At 42.8% G+C, this 27,770-nt stretch overlaps 1 protein-coding gene across 1 annotated transcript; it reads right to left on the reverse strand.

Moving 5' to 3' along the window:
* On the reverse strand, positions 1 to 27,770 carry NRROS (negative regulator of reactive oxygen species). The gene is made up of 3 exons (XM_054575135.1): positions 27,746 to 27,770; positions 6,232 to 6,352; positions 1 to 2,117 (listed from the first exon to the last, which is right to left on the reverse strand). The coding sequence occupies exons 2-3, from the start codon at positions 6,337 to 6,339 to the stop codon at positions 147 to 149; spliced, it is 2,079 nt and encodes a 692-aa protein (XP_054431110.1). The 5' UTR covers positions 6,340 to 6,352; positions 27,746 to 27,770; the 3' UTR covers positions 1 to 146.

Below are 27,770 nucleotides of genomic sequence, written 5' to 3' on the forward strand. Positions count from 1 at the left end.
TTGGGGTGACTAAGGAATGGAAACATTTTATACTTTAATTTAAAGCTCAATTCATCAGACTTGTCTTCTGTATCAGATCTTGAAATCTGGCTGAGAAAGTATCTGTCACACACAGACCAAATTTCTAACCTTAAATTGTAGCCAGGTCAGTATATGGAGGGCCAGTGGCAGCGGCTCTTGATCACCTGAAGCAGAGGCTTCTTAAAAGTGAGGAAGATGACAGTGCAGGCCACCAGCAGGGTGAGGCAGCTGGGGAGAATGAGCACAAGGTACAGCAGGCCCATGTCCACGCTTTCCCACTTACAGTCCTGAGGCACGCCTCTGGGCAGGTCCATCAGGCGAATGACCTTGGAGGAGAGGTTGCAAGTGATCATGGCCAAGTCTGCGATGGGGGACAGATGCTGCAGGGCCGCCCAGCCCTCCACCCTACAGCAGTCGTACGGATTCTGACTGAGGTAGATGGCCCGCAGACTTGTCGTGAGCTGCACAGCAACAGCCCTCTGGGGAAGGGCTCTGAGGGAGTTCCTGCGGAGATCCAGGGTCTGTAGGGCCAGGCTGCCCCTGAACCTTGGGAAGTGGGTCAAGGAATTTCCTGACAGATCCAAGTCCCTCAAATTCCTAAACCCAGAGAAGTCCAACTCTGTGAAGCTGGAACTGAGGCCCACATTCCTGAGAGACAGGACCTGTAAGGTGGGAGCAATATTCTGGAGAGGGGCGATGCTCCCATTTAGAACCCCCCAATTTCCAGACAGGTCTAAGTGGGTGAGGGCAGTCCCCTGGAATGAGCAGTCTTGTAACACTCCCAGCCCACAGCCCTCCAGAGAAAGGCTCCTCAAAGATGCCATATTCCTGAAATCCACACAGCTGGGGGCGCCCACATGGTTTAAGCCAGCTGGCTGGGGACAAAGTGAGATCTGGTTGTGGCTCATGTCAACTGTAGTGATGTTATTGGCATCAGCGAAAAGGCCAGTAGGGACACGCAGAAGCTGGTTGGAGCTCAGGTTGAACAACCGGAGGCTCCTCAGGCAGCCAGGGAACCCCGGGGTCAAGTGCAGCTCTGACAGCTGGTTCTGGCTCAGATCCAGCTCCATTAGCGCTCCTGGGGGCTCATGCTCCTGGATGTGGAGTGTCATCAGGCAATTCTGGTTGAGGTTCAGGTGGGAGAGGGAAGGCATTTTCTTTAGGAAGCCATCTGGCAAGTATTGGAACTGGTTCTGGCTCATATCCAGGAAGCGGAGATCTGCAAGGTCACTGGAAGCAAACTCTTCCCATAGGTTAACTGTGGTGATGTTGGTCACATCGCCATCCACAAGGAGGAACTGGGCCACCATCTCCTGCTGTGATGAGGTGTTGTACAGGTCTCTGTAGAAGCCCATGTTGTTGTCCCGCAGCAGCAGGGTGTGCAGCTTGCTGGATTGGGGCAGGAGTGGGAAAAACAGCAGCTGATTGTGAGAGAGGTCCAGCGTCTCTAGCTCAAAAGCAGCCTCTTCCACTGATGCCAGAAACCATTCCAGGGCATTATAGCTGACATTGAGGGACTGGAGCTGTGTGAGGCTGAAGTCCACAATGCAAGGGAGGTTGTTATACGCCAGGTTGAGGTGTTTCAGCTTAGTCAAGCCATCGAAGGCTCCACCCTCAATCTCAAAAATGTAGTTCCTTTGCAAATCCAGCTCCTTGAGGTACCCCAGGCCCTCAAAGACAGAGTCATCAAGCCTCATGATGGTGTTCCTTGCCAGGGACACAGACTCTAGTGAAGACAGGTTCTGGAGCATGAGGGCTGCCATGTCTTCCGTCAAGGAGTTTCCTGACAAGTCCAACCACCGTAAAGCCTGCAGGCTGTGAAAGGCCGCTGCCGTCTCCCGGTAGCTCTCTGAGAGGGAATTGTCAGGCAGTGCCAGGCTGTGCAGGTGGGCCTGCCCCCGGAAGGTGTCGCGACCAATGCACTCCAGGTGGCAGCTGTGCAGACTGAGGCTCTCCAGGAGAGGGTAAAGCTGGAGGGAATGATTCCCCAAGGTCTTGAGAGGATTGGCATCCAGGATGAGCATCTGCAAGTGGGGAGGGAGATGGCTGGGCACTGAAGCAAGGTTCTGCCCTCGACAGTCAGCAACGCCATCCACCTAGGTTTAAAAACACAGTGGTCAGCAGGGAGGAGGCCTCAGAGGCAGAAGTCTGGGTACAAAAACTTAGTTCATTCATCAAACTGTTCCTGCAACTTTTGGGAATGACTCTAGAGATCACAACCTTTTTTTTAAAAAAGGATCAGAAACTGTAGGAAAAAAGGGAACTTTTCTTTGTTCTTTACCTTCACACTAAAATAGTCAACTAGGAGCTGAGTTTCAGGCCTTGTTTAAAACACACAGCATGGCCCTGGCCAGGTGGCTCAGCTGGTTGGAGCATCTTCCTGTGCACAGAAAGGTTGTGGGTTTGAGTCCTGGTCAGGGCACATACCTAGGTTGCAGGCCTGATCCTCAGTCAGGGCATGTACATGAGGCAACTAATCAATGTTTCTCTCTCATACCAATGTTTCTCTCTTTCTCTTCTTTACTCTCTCTCTCTCTCTCTCTCCCCCCCCCTCTAAAAACCAATACGAACATATCCCACATATGAGGATTTTTTTTAAAAAAGCAATAAATAAATAAAACACAGCATTTTAGAGAAGATCTGAGCACCTGTCTATTAGGCGCTGAGTGGTAACAACTGTTATTTGTAGTTTGGTTTTAGCTATGAGGACTAAGGACCAGGTCTCCAAGGGGGTTTGAATCCTACCCCTGACACTTGTTTCCATGTGACCTTGGGCAAACAATTCAGTTTGAGTTTGGTATTTCCTCTAAATAATGGAGGTAGAGATAATACCCGCTTCAGAGGATTGCAGTGAGACTAGATAAGAGGCTGCACAGAGCCTCACACACAGTGGGCACTATTAATGCAATCGGTCCCTAGTGCATTGTGAACACTATTACCATAACACCTATGTGTCTAACAGGGACACTGCCTAACAACTGGCAGTGCAGTGGCATCTTCATTTCACCCAAAGAAATTTTGTCTGGGATATTCCTCTACATTCTGGATTGACATATATTCCAGCTTAACAGGACTTCATGGCTCATCATCACCCTGAACTGCACAGAGTGGGGTCGGGAGAGACGTAGAGAGTTAATGGCAGAGCTGGAACCAGACCCAGAGCTCTTAATGCCCAACTCATAACTTTTCCTGGATGCTGTTCTCCCACAGTTGTGCTGCCTAAGGAGGCAGGAGGGATGGGATGATCCTGGTCTCATTGCAGAAGTCACTCAAGCCTCAGGATAAACTCAGCCCAATGTCTTACAAGATTGGCAAAAACAATCAGCTACAGGATGTTAATTAGGTGTGCAGGAAAAAAGTTTTAAGCGACAAATAGGAGAGCAATGGCTTTCCTTTGCACAGATTGACCGGAAGGACAAGGCCTGTGATGGCCTAAAATTGTGGGCACAACCCCAGCGGGCAAGAGAAGTAATGGAAAAGGGGAGAAAAATCCTTATAGAGAAGAGGAATCTCAGGTTTGGAGAGATGACAGACTCAGGTCGGAGTCTCGGCCCTGCCATGTATTAGCTTTGAACCCTAGACAAAGAATTAACCTTTCACAGTCCCAGCTTCTTTATCTGATTATTAAAATAACACCTTCTAATAATTAAAAATTTATACAATATAAAAATACAGAAAATTAAACTCTTCTGTAACCTCAGCCTTTCCCTCAAAGAAACACCACTAACCTTTTGTTACATTTCCTTCTGGACTTTCCTAAAGTTATTACCTATGTTTTCTTGAAAAAAAAACTTTTAAATGCGACTGCACTCTACAAATTATTCAGTAATCTACTCTTCCCTCACCTCCACTCTAGTAATATGTGAGAGACATATTGCCTTGGCAATAAAAACAAATTTGATCACATTTTGTTTAGCAACTGTCTATACATCGCATAACAGAACAGTGGTTAAGAGCAAGAGTTCTAGGGTTAGTTTATCTTGATTCTGCCCTTTAACAAATCGGTGACCTTGGTCTGGTTACCTAACCAGTTAGGATCTTCATTACTCCACCTGTAAAATGGAAATTGTACTTGTAACTTTCTCATAGGTTTGTGTGTGTTTGGGGGTTTTTTTTTGTTTGTTTTTTGTAATAAGGATTCATTGTGCTTATTTATGTAAAACACTTAACACAGAACTTGGCATATAAATGCTCAATAAATGTTAACTATAATGGTAAGCATGAACTAATCAATTAATCTACTGTTGAGCATTGAGAGTTCTCATTTCCAGATGAATTTGTCAAGTTCCTTCTATATCTCCCCTTACCCCCAAAAGTCTTTGGAACTTTGATTGGGGCTGCATTATGATCATGGAGTACCTAGCAGAAGCACTGACACATTTACAAAATTAAATCTTCCCATACAGAAACCAGGTGTATTTCTTTATTTGAGTAAGTGTTGGTCTCCCCTGCACAGGGCCTCTCTGGAGAATGTTGTGGTTAGGGGCTTTCCTAAAGGTGTGAGACCCTGCTTCACCACAGTTGTGGCAGTTGTGGGGGTCACACCCTTGCAATTTTTCCTGGCCCCACTGAAGTGCTGCAAAAGGACAAAGGGACCATCAGAACCCAAGAAGACCTCATGATGTCCAGCTTATGATAACATCGCATGGCTAAGGCAAGGAGGGGCAATGGAGGGCATCTGGACTCTCAAACCCTCAGCCCTCATTTCAGAAAAGCCACAGGAAATCCACCCTTTGGGTTCACTGGCAGCGAAGTCCCCAGTCCTGCCCACCAGGCTAGAAGAGGGTCAGGCAGGGAGTTTAGCCTGAATCCTGAAAGACCAGAGATCTCATGCTTCATTCCCTCTTCTTCCTATGACTGGCAACTCTTGAATTAGCTTCTGCAAATTTAACCTTTCATTGCCTCTGTAAGAGAACAATGGAAATCTGTGTAGCAGAGACCAACAACAGTAACAACATCAATAATCAATAATACCAATAGCACTTACTATGTTCTAGGCACTGTTCTGATCACTTTACATACATTAACTCATTTAATCATCATAAAAACCAGTGTTACGGTATTATTGGTTGGTACTATCATTACCTCTATATTTTACAGATGCAGAAACTGAGAAACAGGGTGACCCCTTTCTCACCAGCTAGTAAGTGTGGAACTCAGATTTAAACCTGGTCTGGCTCATAACCTCTGCCCCATGCTGGAGTACACTACAGTGCAGTGGTTAGAATTTACTAAAAGTGGTTAAGAACTATAACCCGCTGGGATTTTAAGATTCCTCAGCCTTAAGTACACACTTTTGAATATAAGTATTAACCCTGACATCCAATTTGTCTTCCCAGTGCCCGGGATATAGTAGGGCTCAAGGAATGTTCAGAAAATGTGTTTCTCAGGCAGATTTTTTGTATCACTGAGTTACAGGCAAAGTAGAAAATTTCTAGAAATGTACTTAGTTTTTGTAAGCCAGTTTGTTTCCACATATAGGCAGAAAGTCCTGAAGAGAGTAGACCACAAAGGCTCAGGTATCTCCTTCCTGGATTGTCTTAAACCTAAGTGCCATCAAGGATGTTACAGTACAATGCACATGGGCAGCATGCTCTTCAGTACAGCTTTTTTAGTTTTATCTTTATTTATTGATTTCTTTTTTTAGAGAGGAAGAGGAAGGGAGAGAGAGAGAAACATCAATTTGTTGTTTCACTTATTTATGCTTTCATTGGTTGCTTCTTGTATGTGTCCTGACAGAGGATTTAACCCACAACCTTGATGTATCAGGAGGATGCTTTAACGAACGGAGCTACCCAGCCAGGGCCTTCAGTACAGCGTTTTAAGTATTTGCTATCAACTCAGACACAAACTCTGAAGCAGAGCGTCTCTGACTTCAATAGGTCCCACTATTATCAGATTCTGATAGCATTAGTGGAGCTCAATCATCCAGATTTTTAAGACGGTGTTTTTGTTCCAGGTGGCTAATCTAGTCCTGTCTCTAGGGCCTTGTGTCTTTAGGGGATATGAAAAAGGTGGGGCAGAGCCTTTCCTAGGCATCATCTTAATCTTTGGTTAAAGAGCAGGTTGCACATGGCATCATGCTGGGTAGGTACAGAGTGATTAAGATTCATTCATTCCCTGCCCTCCTTGATTGGCAATCCATCCAAATGGACCAAACCTTGTCAGGACAGGAGCAATAAATGACTCAGGGTTCCTGGGAAAACTCACCGACTTGCAGCCCCTTTGCGAAGCAGCTGTGGCCATTCCACTGCAGTACCTCCATTCCACTGTCAAGAAGCGAAAACCAAGGCAGAGCCAAAGAGGCAGTAACTCCATCTCAAGTGCAGCACTGTGGACAGAGGGCAAGGAAGAAGCGCGTAAGAGAAGGACAGATGTCCCAGAGGGCTACTTTGCACTCTCAGTAGAAACTGCCCGTTCCCAGTTATGTCTGGTCTTGGAAGTCCACAGCTACAGGCAGGTGGAAGCCCATAGAGTCTTTATATAACTCAAATTAGCCAATACTTTTAACCTTTTGCTGCAACTGTCAGTAAGAACTCATTTTCATTTTGCCTCTACCATCTGATGGACAGGTGGCTGAACACCAAAACTCCCCAGAGTCAAGCAACAGAAATGAGAAACAAAGGATTTGAGGAACCAGGTCTCAGGTCACCTAGAGTTTGCATGTCTTTTGTTCTGATGAAGTTTTCTGCTGCTGAAGTTTTCTTCCCAAAGCTCAAATCTGCCTGATGTATCACCTGAGCTCAGTGAATACGTTTTGAATGAATGAATGGTGAACAGGGATTGAAGTATTAATCATTTCCTCTGGTCTCATAGAGCTACTAAATGTTTTGCTGACATGAGGCTTTTAAAAAAAGAGTAGATCTCACTGGTTAACGCTTTTGAGTATAGCCCTTTGAAAACAGGATTTTGACATTTTGCCTGGATAAGGGAGCAACTAAGGGGAAGATGAAAAAGCAATCTTTAGTGCAATAAGGATTATTGTTGAAGTGGAATTACCAGTCCCCTTACCTGGCCAGTGCACATGGAACAGAAGTCAGGAGAAAGCTTAAGATTCTACATATAACAACAGGATTTCAGAGCTAAGAGGAACCATAATATAAATGTAATATACCTTCCACCATCACATTTTTACAGGTGAACACAAAGAGATAATAAAGGGCTTATTCAAGTTTCAAGATCAACTTAGTGGCAGGGCTAGAAACAGCCAGCAGATCACCCTCTCTGGGGTCCACGATGAGAAGCCAGACTAATTTCTCTCACTGCAGGTGCTGTTGAATTGACTACCCTGTGGGAGAGTTTATAGCCCAGCAGAATCCCTTCCAGCTTGGCATCCCTCAGAATCTGAGGCAAGTGCCTGGCCCCAGCGTTCGGACTGCCCCATCCTCTCTTTGATGTCTTCCTGGAAAGGCCACAGAGTCTGCTCTTCAGTCTTCTCTTGGGCCAGGAGTACCAGTGCTAACACGAACCTCCTCACCTATCCCACGGACCCTTCTGCCTGACACATCTTGGCTATCTAGGGCCCCTTCCTCTTTCCCTTTCTTTGAACACATTTACACACTCTCTAGGGCTAATTTTAACTTCCTGGTCAGATTTGAATACTTACCAGCGAAAACACACTAACAGGAAAGCAAAGTGAAACCAGGTAAATCAACTTCAACCTTCTCTTCACATCAGGATCAGCTCTCCTTACCACAGAGGGAACCTCCAATTTAGAATTCATCAGTACTTGCCCAATACTCGGAATCCTCTTCCTAGGCCCTCCTTCTGCTTCTGCACCTGTGCAGGAGTTGCCACCTCATGGCATGTGCAGGGCACAGATGGTAAAAACAGAGCCATATGGGCTCCTGTTCTCAGAATCCTCCCAATGCACATGCACACACCTGAAACCTTGGGATCACTGCCCACCTTGAGATAACGTCGCTGGACTAAGCAAATTCCAAGATACCAGTTGAATGTCAGACAAACAACAAATAACATTTTAGTATAAGTATGTCCCATGCAATATTTGGGATACACTTATACTAAAAAAAAAAAAAAAATCACTGTTTATCTGACATTCAAATTTCAGGGGTTGTTTTGTGTTTTATTGAGGAGAGGTAGGGAGATAGCCACGGACCTGCTCCCTCCTCTCCTCCTTCACCATCTCTGTCAGACTTGGGATAGCACTTCTTGTTGTGACACTGATCCTTCCAGAACAGCCAGCCCCATAAATTAAAATGCTGAAAATGCATTTTAATGAATCTAGATATGTTCAGAGAGAGAGTGCAATTTTCTTTAGGAAGAATGTAACTTTTAGACTGGAGTGTTATATAGGCCCAGTGTCATTTATGCCCAAAGTGTAATTCTAATTTCTGGGTCAACAAGACAATTTTTGAAAATTTAAAACATATTTTTTTCTTTTTCCTAAACTTAGTCAAATAGCCCAGAAAAACTCTTGCTATACCCTCTGGGCAACTCTTTCTGTCATGAGAGAGCATGGGAAGATTATGCAGTTTAGAACCAGACAGACCAGGATTTGAATTCTGGTTCCTGTATTTCTTATTTGTCCCTGGGCAATTCACATAATGTCTCCAAAACTCAGTTAATCCTTCTACAAAATGAGGATAATAGCAATGAGAATCATACAATAGTATACATGAAAGTGTTTAGTTAACTATGAAGGTAGCTGATAAATAGTTACTATTTATGAGTTCAAAACACAGCTGATGGCTATATGCTTTGTTATTCCTACATATAATTGCCAGCATAATTTAGCATGTACACAAAGAAGGAAAAATGATGAATATATCATTATATCAACTAAATATGTGAAAATATGAAGGAAGGTTGGATTAAAAATTCTACATTAATAAATTCCAGAACAAGGTTAATCCTGGGAACAGAGGACTAAGCTGGTTGAGAGCTGTTTGTCCTCAAATCCGTGGTTTACCTTTCCCCTACCCTGTCCTGGTTTGCATGAGGCTAACATCTGAAGCTGTATTTCCAGGCTCTATTTATCAGTTGGCCTCCAGCTGGTTTGGTCAATGGGAGGCACTACTGGGAGGTTAGAAGGCAGAAGGAGGGAGAGAATCTGGGGTATTTCTCTCCCTTTCTCTCTGCCTTGAACAGAGAAGTCCTTGAGCTTCTTCTGGTCACTCCTAGGTTCTGGTAACACTCTCCTTCCTTTATCATCATTCTACCTAGAGGAGGTCACAACTTCCTGAAGTTACTGTTCTCTGGGATGACTATCTGTTGTCTGGTTGACATCTCAGCCTCTTCCATCACGTGTAGCCAATTTCCTGGACTAAATTTCCTCAGTTTCAAGTAACCTGTGTCTTCCTATTTCCTGGTTGGACTCTGACTGATACAATGACGTAAATGAAAATGGGATTGAAATAGTACTAAACAAAAGAGGGCCCTGGCTGGTTTGGCTCAGATGGTTGAGCTTTGACCCATGAACCGAAAGGTTGCCAGTTTGATTCCCCGTCAGGTCAGATCACGTGCCTGGGTTATGGGTTTGGTCCCCACTCAGGGCATGTGCCAGAGGCAACCGATGTATGTTTCTCTCTCACATCGATGTCTCTCTCCCACTTTTTCTCCCTCTCTTCCCCTTTCTCTAAAATAAATAACTACTTAAACAAAAAAGTATGTAATGACTCTAAGAAGAAATAAAAAGCTCAAAATAATAGCAATTTAAGTTGAGAAACACCCCCTGGAGTGTGTAGCTGCAGAAGGCTTCCTCAGAGTCACACCACTGAGTCTGGATGCCAAGTATCACCGGGGAATTTCATGAAGTCTCTTTTGTGTGTGCTACTTCCCTCACAAGTAGCGGAAAGCTACTTCCTTCCATCCATACTCAGCCTCAGTTGGGTGACGACCACTCAACAGTATCTCTAGCTGTATGAGAGTGTCTAAGCTTGAGTGTGCAAAGAGTAACTGTCCCACTTCACTCCTCTTTCTCTGACATCTTCTGAAAAATACATCCATTTTTTAAGCCAAATGTCACTCATCTTAGATACATTTTTTGGCGGAGAAAGGGAAAACAATTATGATGAAGGGCACACAGGGCAGTTTGACACTAAAAATTTAAATGAGGGAACCTGGAACTTCCCCTCATTCTAATTAAAAGGACTTGGATCTATGGTTCTTAATTTCATGGGGAATGCCACTGAGCCAACGGGGTAAGCCAACTTCCCCACTGGGGAAGCCATGGAGCCAACACAAAGGAAGTACAAATCAACTCACATTTTAAGTAGGGGCTGAATAAGAACTATGTGTCCTTCTAGTCTGGGTGACCATTAGGAAAATATTCCATATAAGACCTGAAATCCTGGCATGAGAAGCAGATAACATTAACAGACTCTGCTTGTATCTGTTCTTTTTGAACCAGATAATGAAGTCGAAGATTTCCTTCCAAGAATGGAGGCAGTAAATGGTAAATCCTATTCTCTTTGATGTACAGTCTATACATCCTATATTCTTTCACTCATTTAACAATTTTTATAAAGCTTCTCTACATATACCTTTTATCCAGTCATTGCTGTTATGATTATCACTAACACCAGGGACTGTGAGCTTCTAAAGCTTTGAAGGACAGGGCACAATTGACCCAGGTGCTGGTAGGAGACAAGATTCTGTATTGTGTCTGTAACACATTTGACTTGGAGATTTTAAGATTATAAATCCTACTTCATGTCAAAGTGAAACCCTCTTAGTGTTTCATTTATATTTTTTCTTTGTCTTCTAACTATTCTGTTTGTGTCCAGTCATCACAAAATGTCCTTGATGGTTCTTTTTTAAGAAGTCCTTGAAATATTAAGATGTCAAATGCTCAATGACATCTCATTAATCTTGAGACTATACATTCTATTAATCTTGAGACCATGGTTATCATGGAAACCTGATTTTCAACCCCTTAACCGCCTCTTATCTATAAAGAGTATTCCTTTTTTCAGTAGAAAGACAATGTGGCTTTTTGTCTGGCTTTTCTCTTTTAATCTGGTCATAACAAATAAGTGGTGAAAACAGATTCATTTCATAAAAATAGCATGAATCAAGACTGTATTCTGAGAGAAGACTACATGAGGAAGAAGAATGCATATTGGCTGAAAAATTCTTCTGTTTAAAAAAATTATACTTGTTCACCTCTTATTTACTTATTATGCTTCTTTGCTTTTTATATTTTCACAAAATAATAGGGAGAAACTCCTGCTTCATTGACCCAAGTAAGTTATAAGAAGACTGATCGATTATGGTCTGTGTGAAACAATAAAAGGGAAGGGAATATTTACTCCTTTTGGAAAGGGCTTCCTGACCCTGCTCTTGTGGCCTGGCTGTAACCTACGGCAGCGCTTCCATGCCCATCCCATGTCCCATGTCCCCATCAGTTCTGGGCTCAAGATGCTTGAATGGGAGAAGATGGCCACATGCAGGCCTAGGAGTGGCTCAAGGGTAGGGGGCATGTGGGTGACACTTGCTTTGCAATGGGCAGGGAAGAAAGGGTATGTGAAATCTTTTGATTGGTCTCTGCTTCTTGAAGTTCTGAAATTTCCATCAAAATAGCTGAGGAGTGCTGTAGCATCCCTTTTTTGTCAGGCCCTCTGACACTTAAGCACATATGTATACCACTTTTTTTTAATGTATGGAGACTTACCTGTATTAATGAAATATAACTTCTCTTTTAAAAGGATTGTTAATTTCAAGTAGCTTCATCTTGTGATATAATATCTTAATCAACTGATAGTCAAACACAGCTATCAGGTATTTTTGTCCATAAAAAGATCTCCTCATACTCAAAGTTTGGGAATACTAATGAGTAACGCTGATCTGAGTTTTGATTTTGTTTTGTTAGGATTTTGGGAATCATTTTTGGGAAAGAATGATGAATTTCTAATATCCAGGGGCACCTTCCTCTCACCTCCCCACCATCCCTGGCTGCTACTGCTCACCACAGCAGCTGCCACCAGAACAGAACTACAAACTTTTTGATAATGGCTCTATTAGTGTTAAGAGTGTTATACAATACATGTATCAGCACATAATTTAGAATTTTCTCCTCAGTTGGGCTGGAAAATCTTTAAAGAAAGAGGTCTTTGCAGAAAGTGGGCAACTCCCAGAGGCATTTGGTGGTAGAAATAAACGTTTATAAACTAGTTCTGGGGAGGGACTCTCTAGAGGCAGAGTGTACACAAATTGCGGGTGTAGATGTGTGCTGGTGACCCCGGAACACGAAAGACACAGGTGTTAGACAGAGGGCTCCATGGGAAGGGCGGCTGCCTTTGTTTAAAAATAAAAGAGCAAATCCTACCTGGGACACTGGGAGAAACTGAAGGGCAGCTGGTCACAGACCACAGAGAATAAATAACAAAGAACAGAAACCCCAGACTGTGACCACTTCAAACAATTCCTGATACCAAGAAGTATCTGAAAGCCTCAGGCAAGCAGCTTTGGTCTCTAATTTTTTGCAAAAAAATTAGGGTGATATCAATCTTCACCAAATGTTCAAACTTAGTATTTCCCATGGCAAGACCACCTGCATCTTGAGCCTCCAGGTGTGATGCCTTAGGTAACACGGAGCTCTCTCTTGGTAGTACCCTAGCCAAAAAATGTTTGCCCTGAAGCCTAAAAAACAGAGAAAGTGGAAATGGGGTGTGGGGTGTGTGCGCGCGTGTGTGTATGATTCTGATTATAGGTGACTAGGAATCACAGTTACCAGGTCCAATGCATGCACCTTGAGTGGATTTTAGGTATTTTTAAAATCTCTAAAAGAAGAATCTGAGACAATTGGGGAAATGTACATGTGTACTAAATAATGTGTTTTCAGATGGTATTCTGAACAGTTGATATTATCAGGTTATTACCAATTTTCTTAGGTATGAAAATAACGTTTAGGTTATATAGGAAAGTACCCTTATTCTCAGGAAATGTATGTTGAATATTTCAGGGTTGAAATTTCATGATTTTTACAGTTTATATAACCTACTTTCAAATGGAGAGAGACAAAAATTAAAGCAAAATATTATGAACTGGCAAATTTAGTATTGTATTTTCTTTTAAATTTTCTGTAATTTGAAGCTTTTTAAGATTTAAAAAAATGAGGAAAATGGGATAATTGTTGGAGTTCCTAAAGGGAGAGGGGAAATTGTAATAATCCTTTGTCCCCAAATTTATAGGAATATATATTTTTCAAATATTCTTTTAAGAAATGTGCTCAGTAAACTTCAAATTGAAAATGCATATACACATAAACCTTTAAAATATCTGGGAAATTTAAACATTTTGGCATGCAAACTAGAGTTTCTAGACAGCTTCTCATATGTGGAAAGAGCACGTGGTGTTAGACCATGTGTCCTGATTGCAGTTCAAGAAATATGGTTGATGTACTAACTTGCACTGTCCAGGTCAACTGCTCTGTCCATAACACCCAGACCCTCTGCAGAGCTAGGCCTCAGGAGAAGCACATGACCTCACCAACACCTCCACCTACGTGACAGAATCGTGGGGAAGCGCCTGACAGGGGAGGTCAGTTCTAACCGGCAACCAGCACTCTATGAGTGATCCCAGTGCATAGAGACAAGGAAGAGAATTAGGTAATTAGCAGTGAATATTGGAGCTAAGAGGCACAGAGAGAGAAAGTGGAGCTGAATTTTTAAGGGATTTTGCCTTGAGGAATAGGAACTATGAGACAGATAACAAGGCATAGGAATAGAAAATAAGGAAGCAGTCAACAAAGGCCAGGGATCAGAGAAGGAACCGAAGAGTGACGAGGGGTGGACCGTACAGCTGGGAGAGAGGATGGAGAGAGCAGGGTCTGAGGCTGCCTCAGGGTTTCTGATGGCTCTTTTCAGGGCCAGGTCCATTTCCAAGCTCTGCGTTTCTTCAGGATAGCCCCTCGCCACCATCACTACCCCCAGTGGCTGGCCCAAGTGTTGCCAACAAAAAGAACCTAATTAAAACAGGACTTGTGCACTTTAAATAGCTTAAACACAAAGGACAAAACTGAACATGATATACTTCATGTGCATGCAAGCTTTATGATGCTACCTGAAAACTAGAGAAACTGGCTGAAATCTGAATTGAGGAATGCATTTCTCAAAGTGCCTTTTAATTACAGGCAAGAATCATCAAGGAATGATAAAACTAAAGAGTGAAAGTTTGTTGGGAAACAAAATACTAATATAGTCTTAAAGTATCTTAATTTTACATACATGAAAGTAGCTTTATAGTGGAGAAATTGGCAGGCACCTCTTTAACCAAATGAGCAAATTACATAGGGGGCCTTACTGGGATACTTGTCAATATCTGTATGCAGATAATGGATGAAATAATATTATATCAATGTTAAGTTTCTGGATTTTGACCATTGTATACTATGGTTGTATAAGAGACTATCCTTGTTCTTAGAAAAATATACACTGAAGCAGGTGTGACCAACCTGTGGCTATGGGCCACACATGGCTGGGGATGGCTATGAATGCGGCCCAACACAGAATTGTATATTTACTTAAAACATCGTTAGGTTTCTTTTTGTGATTACGTGTCGCAGTGTATTTAATATGTGGCCCAAGACAACTCTTCTTCCAGTGTGGCCCAGAGATGCCAAAAGGCTGGACACCCCAGGGAAAAGGGGCATGATGTTTGCAACATTACTCATGTTCCAATTTCTCATCCTCGTCAGCACTTGTTATTTTCTGTTGTCTTTATTATAGCCATCCTAGTAGGTGTGAAGTACTCTCTCCTTGTGGTTTTCATTTGCATTTCTCTAATTAGTAATAACATTGAGCATTTTTCACATGTTTATTGACCATTTCTCTATCTTGTTTAGAGAACTGTCCAAAATGCATGCCTTTAAACCCAAAAATTATTTTAATTATGATTTTGGAATTACACATAAAATAAATAGAAAAAAATGTAATAAAAGTAAAGAACTAGTTCTATTCTTTGGTCAAAGTAAGTAATGCATTCCTATATTTTGCAAAGAATCTACATTTGAATGGCGGCACATTAAAAAAGAATTTGCAAACTGAAGATCGAGGGACAGAGCATTTAGAATTGTGATGTGGGCATTCAGCCCTCATTATTTACTTCCTGGCTTTCTTTCTTAATGATGAAGTTGTTAAAATATAGAAGACAGAATGGCTTTTGAGTCCCCATCTCCCCAAAACTGTCTCATATCCCGCAAGTAGGAGAGCAAATTGACACACTTTTTCTGAAGGACAATTTAGCAAAATTTATCGAAGATACTGAAAATGTAAATTATTTTTGACTCAGTAGTTCAACTTCTAGAAATTTATCCTCAGGAATACCAATGTATGTAAGTGTATTTTTACACAAATATTTATTGCAATGTTAGTAATAATAATTAAAAATTGGAAATCATCTTAAAGTCAGTCCAACAATAGAAAGATTGGCCAGATACACTATATTACAACCATATGGTAGGAATAATGTGCTGCAATAAAAAATTCTTTGGTAGCCATGTATTTATTGACATGGAAAGATGTTCATAATAAAATATTATTAAGAAAAAAAGAGAAGGGCAAAACAATGTATAGTACATCCCAAGTTTGTTAAAAGAATATGCAGCACCTGCATATACATAGAATGTATTTGAAAGGATCCACACCAGAATCTCAGCAGTGGAGAGAATGCACTTGATACTTTTTCCATATCCGTATTTTTATTTCTTTGTATTATCTGATTTTCCAACAACTCACTTCAATTACTGTATTAAAACAAGTTTTAATAATAGAATCAATTCACTGAAATAGAGAATTTCTTATAGGTATTTAGAGTGAAATTTTTGTGGGTGTGCTTAAAATGGCCATGTTTGGAGTTAATGGAAGAACAAAATACCATTGACTAATGATGAAAACAAGTTTTGATAGGCATCCAGTCAAGATGGTGACATTGGCAGACGTGGCTTGCCTCTTTTCACAACCACATCAAAATTACAACTAAAATATAGAACAACCATCACTCAGGAATGTCAGAAATGAAGTTGAATGGATGTCTGACAACTATGGAATTGAAGGAACCACATCAGAGGCCAAACGGGCTGGCCCCACAACCACATGAATAAAAATTCAGGAGGGATGTCTTGGGAGCAAGGAGTCCCAGACTCACATCAGGCCCCCGGCCCAGGATTCCAGTACCAGGAAGATAAGTCCCTACAACTCCTGACTGCAAAAACCAGCAGGGATTGAGTCTGTGGAGGAGGCTGCTAGAGCCTTAAGCAGTTTCTCGTGGGGAACCCACACATGGACTCACCTCCTCAGAATTGCTCTCTCTGAGCTCCAGCACTTGGGTGGCAGCTTGAAGTGCACCAGTGGCATGCAAGGAGGAACTGAAGTATTTGGCATTGGGGTGAGCAGAGGCCATTGTCCCTCTGCTGAGCCCTACCCCTACAGAGCTGGTAGGCTGGTGCCATATCTGAGTCTCCATCAACCTGGCTAACCCTGTGTGACCCACCTTGGAGATCCACAGAGGCTCTACCCCACCCAATTTATGGGCCCACCCAAGCTGCTTTTCCATAACATAGTTTCTTGGTTTCTAAATCCTATCAAATAAGCAAGGGCTGGCTTCAGTGAATCCTAGCAGCAGCCAGATTAGAGTCACAGCTTGGCTACACCTGGGAATCTCCAGTCCAGCACACATAGCAGCCATCAGGCAAAACACAGGTCAGAGCTGATCTTGACCTGTATTACCCAGGAAACCCCAGGGCCAACACACCCAGTGGACAGCTACAGACCATGCTGGAGCACCACCACCCTGCCCCTGCACAGCTGATCCACTGTGGAGAGTGCCAGTTGGTGTGGTCACAGCCAGTCTTTAGTCCTTGCAGCTTTCTGGCCTCGGTAAATCCCTCCCATCGATCTGCCAACAGCAACCAAGGCCCAACTACAATGGGAGGGTGTACTCAGCCCACACAATGGACGTACCTCTAGTACCCAGCTTGGGTGATAGGGGAGGCTGTGCCACCGGAGCCTAGAGGACCCTTACTACATTAGGCCACACTACCAAGACATAGAGTCAAAGCAACTCTACCTAATACATAGAAACAAACACAGGGAGGCTGCCAAAATGAGGAGACAACGAAACATGGTCCCAATGAAAGAACAGATCAAACTCCAGAAAAAGAGCTCAATGGAATGGAGATAAGCAATCTATCAGATGCTGAGTTCAAAACACTCTTTATAAGGATGCTGAGGAACTCAGCAGCATAAAAAAGACCCAGTCAGAAACGAAAGCTATACTAGATGAAATAAAGAACAATTTATAGGGAAACCACAGTAGAATGGATGAAGCCAAGAATCAAATCAATGATTTGGAATAGAAGGAAGCAAAACAACCACGCAGAACAAGAAGAAAAAAGAATCCAAAAAAAATGATGATCGTATGAACAGCCTCTGGGACTTTAAGAGGTCCAACATTCACCGTTTAGGGGTACCAGGAGAAGAGAAAGAGCAGAAAATTGGAAATCTATCTGAAAAAATGGTGACAAAAAATTTCCCTAATCTGCTGAAGGAAATGAATGCAAGTCCAGGAAGAGCAGAGTCCCAATTATGATGGATGAAAGAGGCCCACTTCAAGAAACATCATGATTAAAAGGCCAAAGATTAAAGATAAAGAGAGAATCTTAAAAGAAAGAGAAAAGAAGTTAGTTACCAGAAGGTTGCCAGATGGGAGAGGGGAAGAGAATGGGTGAAGAGGTGAGGGGATTAAGAAGTACAAATTGGTAGTTACAGAATAGCCATGGGGATGTAAAGTACAGCACAGGAAATGGAGTAGCCAAAGAACTTTTGCATGTTCTTAGCCCGGCCCCTGGAAAGGAGGCGTAAAAGGTGAAGAATCCAGGCTAAGGGAACAGATGGAACAGGTTAATGGCCTGGTTCAAACCCCGACTCAAACCCAGGGAACATCACCCAAATTCCTGGGCTCTATTTCCTCCCCAGCAAAATGGGAATCATAATGCTTGTGTTGCAAGGTTGTTAATGTATTCAGACAAGTTTTAAAAGAATGCTCAAACAATAGTCTTTGTCATTATTAAAGTATACTCATACCCCACAGGCTGTCAACCTGTCTTTGCTTTAACACACCCAGGATGGGAACTCACTGCTTTGTAAGTGGCTGGTTGTACTATTGGGGTCCCTTGACATTTGCCTCTAGGAGTTGTTCCCTCTCTAAGCCTGGACAAATAAGTGAGGAGTTGTAGTCTTTTAAATTTGTTGGAATTCTCCTTAAATATATGGTCCTGGGAATTTGTGTGAGAAAGGCCAGTTCTGTCACATGTGTCTTTTTTGGCAAATGCACTATCATTCGAATTTAGTAACTGACCATCTTTGGGGGAAGAACTGTAGCATTTCTGAAAGGACTACCCACCACTACTTTGGAGGTGAGAATAGTCAGGCTAGAGAGATGAAATGATAAAAACAAGGTGCCACAGAGAATGCAGTGTAATGGTTTCCAAGTGCTGTTCCCACCTGAAGGCTCCACCCTACCTTGTGAGAAGAATCTTGAATGGGGATGGGGGAGACTCTGCCTCTTTCTAGAGGGAGGTTGGAGGCCACAGCAGCTCTTCTTCCCTTGGGGTCTCCCCGCTGAGACTCTGGACAGCCAGTGTGTGGAGTGTCTCTTTGAGCACTAACCTGCTCGACTTTGTCTCCTCGGGGCTACAAATGAGTCAGCTGGCTTCCCTCTGTGGTCAGGGTCAGCCCTTAGAACCAACAGAGGTCATTTTATTAGTTCTAATTCATGGGCACAGGCTGCATCTGGCCACAGTTCTTAAAAAGTGCAAATCTGCTCCCCTGGGGTGATAACACCTTGTTCTTATGTGGCTGGTGGTAGTTCTGTGGTGTCACTTTTGTGTACGAGAGGCCCACGTATCTGTGGATAGGCACCCAACCAAACTTGTCATTTGCTTACAGCGTCATGGGTTTGTTCTCATTGGTCACTTCATCCCAGTGGTGGCCACTAGTGACAATAATACCTGACTTGCCTGCCTCACAGGGTGCGTTGAGACTGAATGAGAGATGTGTGTGAAAAAGCTTTGTCAACATAAGGATGTACTGTGGACTTCATTAGTTAGACAGGTAGTGTCAGAATTAAAGGAAAGGTAGACTTCCTCTGTGCAAATGGGGAGCTGGTATTAAAATAAATAAAACCGAGGAATTGTAGCACCTTCTCCCGTCTGTGTGAGCTGCAGGGTATGGACTTTGGGGTGTGGAAGACTATGGGCAATAAAGGGCTTACAGGTGATAACTGAGGCTTATTGCCCAGAGTGGAAATATATCACCCCTACCCCTTCAACCTTGGTTCTTGAGAAAGAGCTCAACTGAGGAATTAAATGATATGGATTCCTGATTACTGACCAGCTCAATGGGAAAGTACTCAAGATCCCAGATAGCTTTCCAGGCCCTTAATTGTAAGAGCGAATGTTAATGGGATGCTTGCCTTGGGATAAGTGCTATGCCAGATGCTTTACACATAATAGGGGTCTCACAAAACCATAGCAGGTAAATATTATCATCCCCATTTTACACGTGATAAATTGAGACTCCCCAAAATTTAGGCCATAGAACTACAGCATGTTAGAGTAGCAATTCATACAGTCTGTGGTTGAGTCCAGTAAAGCTCAACTTCAATACCACAAGCCCCAGTCACCCAGGATGCTTGCTATCCTTGACTAAATCATGCATTTTCACACACTGTTCCCTCTGTGGGAAAGGCCCTTTTCCTGGTCTTCTCCAACTGTCTAACTCCTATTCATCCTTCAAGGCCCAGTGGATGTGTCACTTCCTCATCACAGCCTAGTAGTTCAATAATGCATATAATATGCTAGTATAATATAGATAGTTATGGTACCTATAGAATATTTTTAATTTTTTAATTTTTATGTTTATTAAAATGAATATGAGCAGCTACTGTTAGTAATTTAACTTTCCTCCTTTTTATTAAAATTTTTTTTAACATATAGCAAAGTTGAAAGAACATGATAGTGGTCACTCATATACCCATCATGTAGATATTCTATTAATTCTTTATTAGTTTTTACCACATATCTATTCATCTATTCTTTTAACCATCCTTCCATCCATCTTTTTTTTGATGCATTTCAAAACAGATTGCAGTCATCAGTACACTTCTCCCTAAATACTCCAGAATGTATATTAGGTGATTTAAAAAAATTTTTTTAAATATATACTTTATTGATTATGCTATTTCAGTTGTCCCATTTTTTTTTCTTCCCTTTATTCCCCTCCACTCTGTACCCTCTGTCCCACCAGCATTCCCCTGCACGCCCCAACCTTAGGTCATGTCCATGGGTCATATATGTAAGTTTTTTTGCTTCTCCATTTCCTATCCTAGTCTTAACCTCCTCTTCCTATTTTGTACCTACTATTTGTGCTTCTTATTCCCTGTACCTTTTCCCCCATTCTTTCCCCTCCCTCTTCCTTCTGATCTCCATTTCTGTGATCTGTTCCTGTTCTAGTTGTTCGCTTAGTTTGTTTTTGTTTTCATTTTTTAGGTTCAGTTGTTGATAGTTGTGCATTTGTTGTCATTTTACTGTTCATAGTTTTTGATCTTCATCTTTTTCTTACATAAGTCCCTTTAACATTTCATATAAAAAGGGCTTGGTCATGATGAACTCCTTTAACTTGACTTTATCTGGGAAGCACTGTATCTGCCCTTCCATTCTAAACGATAGCTTTGCCGGGTAGAATAATCTTGGATGTAGTTCCTTGCCTTTCATGGCTTTGAATACTTCTTTCCAGCCCCTTCTTGCCTGCAAGGTTTCTTTTGAGAAATCAGCTGGTAGTCTAATATGGGAACTCCTTTGTAGATAATTGTCTCCTTTTCTCTTGCTGCTTTAAGATTCTCTCCTTATCTTTAATCTTGGGTAACTTAATTATGATGTGCCTTGGTGTGTGCTTCCTTGGACCCTACTTCTTTGACACTCTCTGAGCTTCCTGGATCTTCTGGAAGTCTATTTTCTTGGCCAGATTCGGGGAGTTCTCCTTCATTATTTTTTCAAGTAAGTTTTCAATTTCTTGCTCTTTGTCTTCTCCTTTGGCACCCCTATGATACTAATGTTGGAACATTTAAAGATGTCCCAGAGGTTCCTCTGCCTCTCCTCATTTGTTTGAATTCTTCTTTCTTCATTCTGTTTTGGTTGAATGTTCATCTCTTCCTTCTCCTCCAAATGGTTTGAGTCCTGGCTTCCTTCCCTTTACTGTATATTTTTCTTTATTTCACTTTGCATAGCCTTCACTTTTTCCTCCATTTTGCGACCATACTCAACCATTTCTGTGAGCATCCTGATTACCAGTGTTTAGAACTGTGCACCTGATATGTTGACTATCTCTTCATGATTTAGTTCTATTTTTAGAGCTTTGAGCTGTTCTTTTATTTGGGCCATATTTCTTTGTCTCAATGTGCCTGTTAGGAGGGGTGGAGCATTAGGTTTTTGCCAAGGCAGGGCAACCCAGATCGCTGAGTTGTGATGCCGTGTGTGGGGGAAGGGTCCGAGAGGGAACAATGCTACTTGCTCAGCTCCCAGCCAGGTTTTAGTCACTTCTCCCACTACCCACAAGCAACTTGGGCCCTTTTGGTGCCGATGTGGGTGGACTTGTGTACGTTCTAGGACCCTGTGGGTCTCTCCAATGAACTTTCCTATCAAGCTAGGAATTTCTCCCACTTACGCGACCCCCACAGATTTTTACAACCAGAGGTTTTGAGGCTTTCTTTTCCCTCACTGGAGCCCTGGGTTGTGCAGTCTGTCTTGCTCCCCAGCTGTTCCTCCCGGTTTATTTGCACACAAGTGTGGGATCGCCCAGTCCACCAGCCGCCGCCTCAACTGCCTGTTCCTGCAGCCGCTGCCTTGACATGTGTCCTCTCCACCCTGGGTGTCCGTCCTCACCCATCCTACCCATCTGGATGAATGTTTCTTCTTTAGCTCCTTGGTGGGCAGACTCCCATACAGTTTGATTTTCTGGAAGTCTGGTTATTTTTTGTTTTTAAATCTGTTGTCCTTTTGGTTGTGTGAGGAGGCAGAGTATATCTACCTATGCCTCCATCTTGGCCAGCCTAAGTGATGTAACTTACAAAAAAGTTCCTACATTTTTAATCTTCTGGGTCAATTTAATTAATTTAATCTCAATTTAATTGAGATTGCTAACTCGTGTTTTATTTGGGGAAAATATTTCTGTCATGTAAAAAATTTTTTTAAAAATTGGATAATCACTATCTTATTATTTTCAGACAGAAAATAGTAAGGAAATAGGAGGAAAGCAGTTCACACTGAAGTGTAAATGATCGATATCCTCTTTTATGCACTATACTTTAATGGGTGTTTATATAGATAATGATAAAAAATAATAAAATTTCAGGGTATAGTTTCTGGGTGGTAGGGGAGGCAATTTTGCCCTTTCAAAATCCCTCAAATTGTACTGGCAAGGTGGCTATTCTAAAGCTAATTTTTTTTCTCTAAAACTTATTTGAATCATAGAGGAATATCCCCTCCTATTCCCAAAATAATGATTTTTAGGGAAGCCTTGAATGAATCCAAGACAATTGGATTATAACTTAATGCTGTTGGTTAATAATAAGAACATTTGAGGTTGCAAAGGCTTCTTACAGGCATTTGATCTCATTTAATTCTCATAACATAGTTCTACATAATAGGCATTATTACGTCCATTTTTTTTATTGTGAAAAAAATATGTTTATAATTTACCATTTTAACCCCTTTCCAGGGGCATTAAGTACACTCACATTGTCATGCAACTTTGCCATTGTCTATCTCCAGTGCTTTTTCATTGTCCCAAGCTAAAGCTCTGTACCCATTGAAAGTAGCTCCCCATTCTTCCCTCCCTTCAGTCCCTGGTAGCCACTATCCTTTCTTCATTATATATTTGCCTATTCTAGGTACCTCATGCAAGTAGAATCATATAAGAGGAAATGTGTAACATCTGACCTTTTGTGTCTGGTTTATTTAATTTAGCACAATGTTTTCAAGGCCACTCCATGTTATAGCGTGTATCAGAATTTCATTCCTTTTTACAGCTGAATAATATTCCATTATATGATTATACCACATTTTGTTTATGTATTCACTCATCAATGGACAGTTGGGTTGTTTCTACCTTTTGGTCACAATAAGTAAATGCTGCTATAAACATTAGTGTACAAGTATCTATGTTCTAGTCCCTGCTTATTATCTCTATTATACAGATAAGAAAACCCAAGGCTTGAAAAAGCCAAAGTGAATTGCTCAAGTCACATAGCTTGCAGGCAGTGAAGCCAAAACCAAAGCTGACTTCCGGCCTAGGTAGGTGTTCAATGTGTACCTGTCTGAAAGGAATATACATTGAATGAATATTCAGCTGGGTTGCATAAGTATATATTTATTGGTAAATAGCTACCTCATAAGCAACCCCCTCCCCCCAGCTTCCTGGCTACCCTCTCAAAACTCCCAAGGCCCCTACCATGATCTAGCAATTAAGGAGGTAACACCAACTCAGCAAGAGTCCCCAGGACCCTGCTGTTAATGAAAATGTCAATTCTGATCAGTCGGTGCCTGTTCGATGTGGTATTTGATATTCGGAATAGCACCCCTGAGTGTTCATGGGGCCACGGTCTTCGCTGGGGATGAGGCAACCTGTCAACACCAAAGAGTGAACCTAAAACAAAGATGAGGGCCTTTATAGGTTCTGCAAAGAAGCCAGAAAGCCTAGGAAAACTGGGAGTTTAGAAGAAAATAAGAAGCCAGTATTATTAACTAATATGGAAGCTTCAGGTTAGGGACTGAGGGAGGGTGCAAGAACCTAGAACAAGAGAAAGACCATTGAGGGAGTCTCATGAGGTCAGGGTACCAGGCCGGGCAATGATAGGGAGGCCATTAACATATTGGAAGCTCAAGAAGGTGGCCCAGGGCCTGGCAGGGAAAGGCCCACTTGACACTGACCCTGCAGGCTGAGGGAAAAGTCTCAGCTTTGGCATCTGGTGGGACCACTGAGAAGAGACACTGGAAAGGCAGGAGAGACTTGTGGGATCGTGGCTGCACAAGGAGAGGAGTGACAGTAGGGAGGATCAGGAGGAGCCAGTGTCCAGCCTGACATCTAAAATGAGTGACATGAGGTTGTTGGAGAACACGATGTGTGCTCCAAGATGAGCTCCTGCTGGTCAGTGTGGGAGCTGGGCTGCCTCAGCCACGCAAGTCCTGCTTGAGAAGAGCCAGGATGAAAAGACAGAGCCCCAGTTCTATCTCCTGAGCAGAAGCTCCCTCCCCACTCTTCTCTTTCTTCCTTGGCAACAGAAAGTTACTTGGAGCACTTGTCACAGCACCTGACCAAAGCAGCTTTCTGGGTTGTGTGTGGAGGTGGGGAGTCCCTGTGTCCTTAGGGCTTTGTAGCCACATTTAGCCCATTATGAGTACCAGCCCCATTCTTCTTACCCACCTTGCTGGTGAGAGCTGTGACAGGTTTCTACTTCCTCCTTTATTCCCTTGTTCAGTCTGAAACCACTCATGCATTAAAGTGAGAAGACACATGTGATTTAGTCTCAGCGCCTGACTCCATTTGCTCTGGAGATCAGTTGGTTTTGCCTACCCACATTCATTTCTCCTTCTGATAATAATTCCTTAATTTCCCTTTGAGGAAACCACACCTTTCTTTCCTTATTTCTTTTCTTTACTTATTATTTTAATTGTGCTAAAATAGACATAACATAAAATTTACCATTTTATTTATGGTAATTTACCATTTCAACCATTTTAAGTATATGGTGCAGTAGCATTAAGTACAAATTTACATGGACATGCAACCAACCCCCTTAATTCCTTAAGAAGTTCAGTTTGGTTGAGTTTGACCTCAACTCCTAGCTCCAAAGGCTATGAACAAGGCTGGGCCCATTAGAGCCTCCTATTTCCCTAACCACAGTGATTGGTTTAAAATGGATTCAAAGAAGACAGGCCCATGAGAATCAATCCAAGGACTGTTGCTAGCACTATCGAGGCAGAGGCTTCCCTTTCTGCTTCAGATGCCAAACTGGTGGCAATTAAGCTTGAACCTGCAGACACCCATCTTTGCCACCAACTTGAAGACCTGCCTGATAATGAAGCCTACGCAGAGGAAAGCAATACTGAGGAATGGACATAGATGGAGTCCTAGCAATGTTTGAGCACCTGGATCTAGTCATGCCTCAAGCTGTTTTCCATAGACTTTTTTGAAACAATCCGCCTGAGCAGGTCTGGCTCAGTTGGTTGGAGCATCATCCCATAACTGAAGAGTTATGGTTTGATTCCTGGTCATGGCACATACCTATTTTGAGGATTCGGTCCCCTGTCGGGTGCACATGCCTTATCTGGGTGCGTAAGATCCTGGTCCAGATGCATATGGGAGGCAACCAGTTGATGCTTTCTCACATCGATGTTTCTCCTTCCCTTCCTCTCTATCTAAAAGCAAGGAAAAAATGTCTTTGGGTGCGAATTAAAAAAAAAAGTCTGCTTTTTAATCATTTTTAATCCTCACCCAAGGACATTTCTTCATTGCTTTTAGTGAAGGAGGAAGGGAGAGAGAGAAAAATATCAATGTGAGAGAGGAACATTGAAAGGTTGCCTCCCATATGTGCTTGGACTAGGGATTGTATGTGCCCAGAGCAGAGACTGAACCTGAAACCTAGGGGCATGCCCTGACTGGGAATTAAACCTGCAACCCTTCAGTTATGGGACGATGCTCCAACCAACTGAACCATACCAGCCAGGGCTTTGTTTTGTTTTTGTTTTTGTTTTTTCTGAAGCCAAGCTAATTGGGGTTTTGTCATATGCAACTAAAAGACCCTAAACTCAGATTTACAGTTACTTGGGAGGCTTGATAAGATATAAGTGTCAATGGACTTTTTTCTCTCCTTGACTCTCTGAGCTTTCAGAGATGTTCACTTAACCTAGTCCAGAGCCTTCCACACATTAATCCACGACAATTTGTTCAGTGATGAAATTGTTTGGGGAGAGTGAGGAAACGAGTGTATTAAAGAAATTTTATTAAAGGCAAAAAATATTTTCGCTAATGCATAGACTCATCAGTGAGCATCATGGAGCATGCAACAAGCATGACCTGAGAAAGATGTTTTTCAGTCGTGGTCAAAATCCTCCCCTCCTCTAATTTATGTGGTTATAATGTGGATATGAGCATGGTGTGAGGTTCATCAAGTTGTCCATCCAGGAGTCTGGTTTACACCTTGTGGTGTGGATGTGCACTGTAGCCAGAACACAGGTTATAGTCAGTACTGGTGTCAGTCTTCCCTGATAGAAATCAGAGATGTATAACCCTAACACGGGACACAGGACAAAGACACCAGAAGCCTGCTGTTTGGGAGACTCCTGCTCTTAAGTGATGGGTTGAAACACTATGTGGGATCAGGTTTATGTGGGTTTTCAAGAGGTTCTCATGAGGACACCCATTAGGTGAAAGCACCTTCTTTGTGAAACAGGTTTTTTGTTTTGTTTTTTTAACTTAAAGGCAGGAGTTGAACTTTCTCTATTTTTTTCCCCTGGGCCCATGATTCTATAATTCCTTCTAGGAACTCTCAGACATACACGGAAAAGGCTGTGGGGTGTGTGAGGCAAATAAATAAGTCTCAGGGCTATAAAATCCAGCAACCCAACAACATCCACAGAAGTAGTCTGTGCAGTACAGACTGGGTGAAGGGACCACAGGAGACCTCACAAGACCAACTCTACAAACTCAAAATATTTCTAGTGTCCATACCCCTAATAGGCTGTACCCATCACAGAAGAAACCCCCAGTGGGGTCTCTTCACTTCTCCTGGAAGTGCACCACCTGAGACCTGCCCTATCCAGGAGGTCCATACTTAGTATCTTGCCTCAGCCTCTTTGAGACCCAACTACTGCTGGGCACGTGGTCACCTTCTCTCAGGGACCAAGTGATCTGGCAGCCCATTCTGAGGGCAGTACGGAGCCGGGTCAGTGACCCTTTACTTATGTCAGCTTCTGAATGCATGGGAATATATACTGAACCCCACAGAATCCAGCCCGCATGGAGAGGCCATGAGGGCTACAGAAGAGCACTGAACTAGGGATCAGAAAGGCTGAGATTTCGTCTCCCTCTGACATTTCCTAGCTGTGGGTTCAAGTAACAGAGTCCTAGTGAATTTCTCAGGAACACTATGTGGGGAGGGGGTTTTGCCTGTCTTCTTCACAGTTCTGTCCCCAGCACCCTGAATGGGCCTGCACATGGAAGACATCTGTAAGTATGGGTGGCTGTCAATGAGTATCAGTGTCTTCGTCTATGAGATGGTAAGTCTCAATTCACTTGTAGGGCAGGAAAGAGGATCCAAGCACCAAGCACAATGAGTGCTCACACAGTAGTCTTACTACATCCATTCACCCAACCCAGGAGGAAGCATTATCGTTCCCATTTTGCAGATGAAGAAACTGAGGCCCAGAAATGCTCCCTACAAAAACAGGAATTAAACCCTCAAACCAGGAATCTGAAGCCTTTGTTTCCACTACACCATAGCACCTTGTTCAGCTCTTAGAGGGACCTGTTTCCAGAGCTGGAGGGCCGACACTGGGCTCAAAAGCGGTGGAGCTTGAATGCCGCAAGCCACAACCTCCTGAACTGTCCCAAGCCTGGACAAGGGACGCTGACCTACCACCCAACCTGGCCCAGGCTCACCCACCTCGAGAAGGGTGGCGGCTGCCCACCGCACAGGAAATACTCACGGCTCCCGCAGGCCCAGGCGGCTCC

This window comes from Pteronotus mesoamericanus, unplaced genomic scaffold (genome assembly GCF_021234165.1).
Source record: "Pteronotus mesoamericanus isolate MK-2021 breed Mesoamerican mustached bat unplaced genomic scaffold, CSHL_Meso_final contig_27, whole genome shotgun sequence".
In the NCBI taxonomy this organism is placed as follows: Eukaryota; Metazoa; Chordata; class Mammalia; order Chiroptera; family Mormoopidae; genus Pteronotus; species Pteronotus mesoamericanus.

What these genes read in the sequence shown, in the direction of transcription:
- NRROS (XM_054575135.1), bottom strand. Translation starts at nt 6,339, where the DNA reads ATGGAGTTACTGCCTCTTTGGCTCTGCCTTGGTTTTCGCTTCTTGACA. An exon ending in CGCAAAGGGGCTGCAAGTCG is followed by an intron (nt 2,118 to 6,231) that starts GTGAGTTTTCCC and finishes TTTTAAACCTAG; the next exon opens with GTGGATGGCGTTGCTGACTG.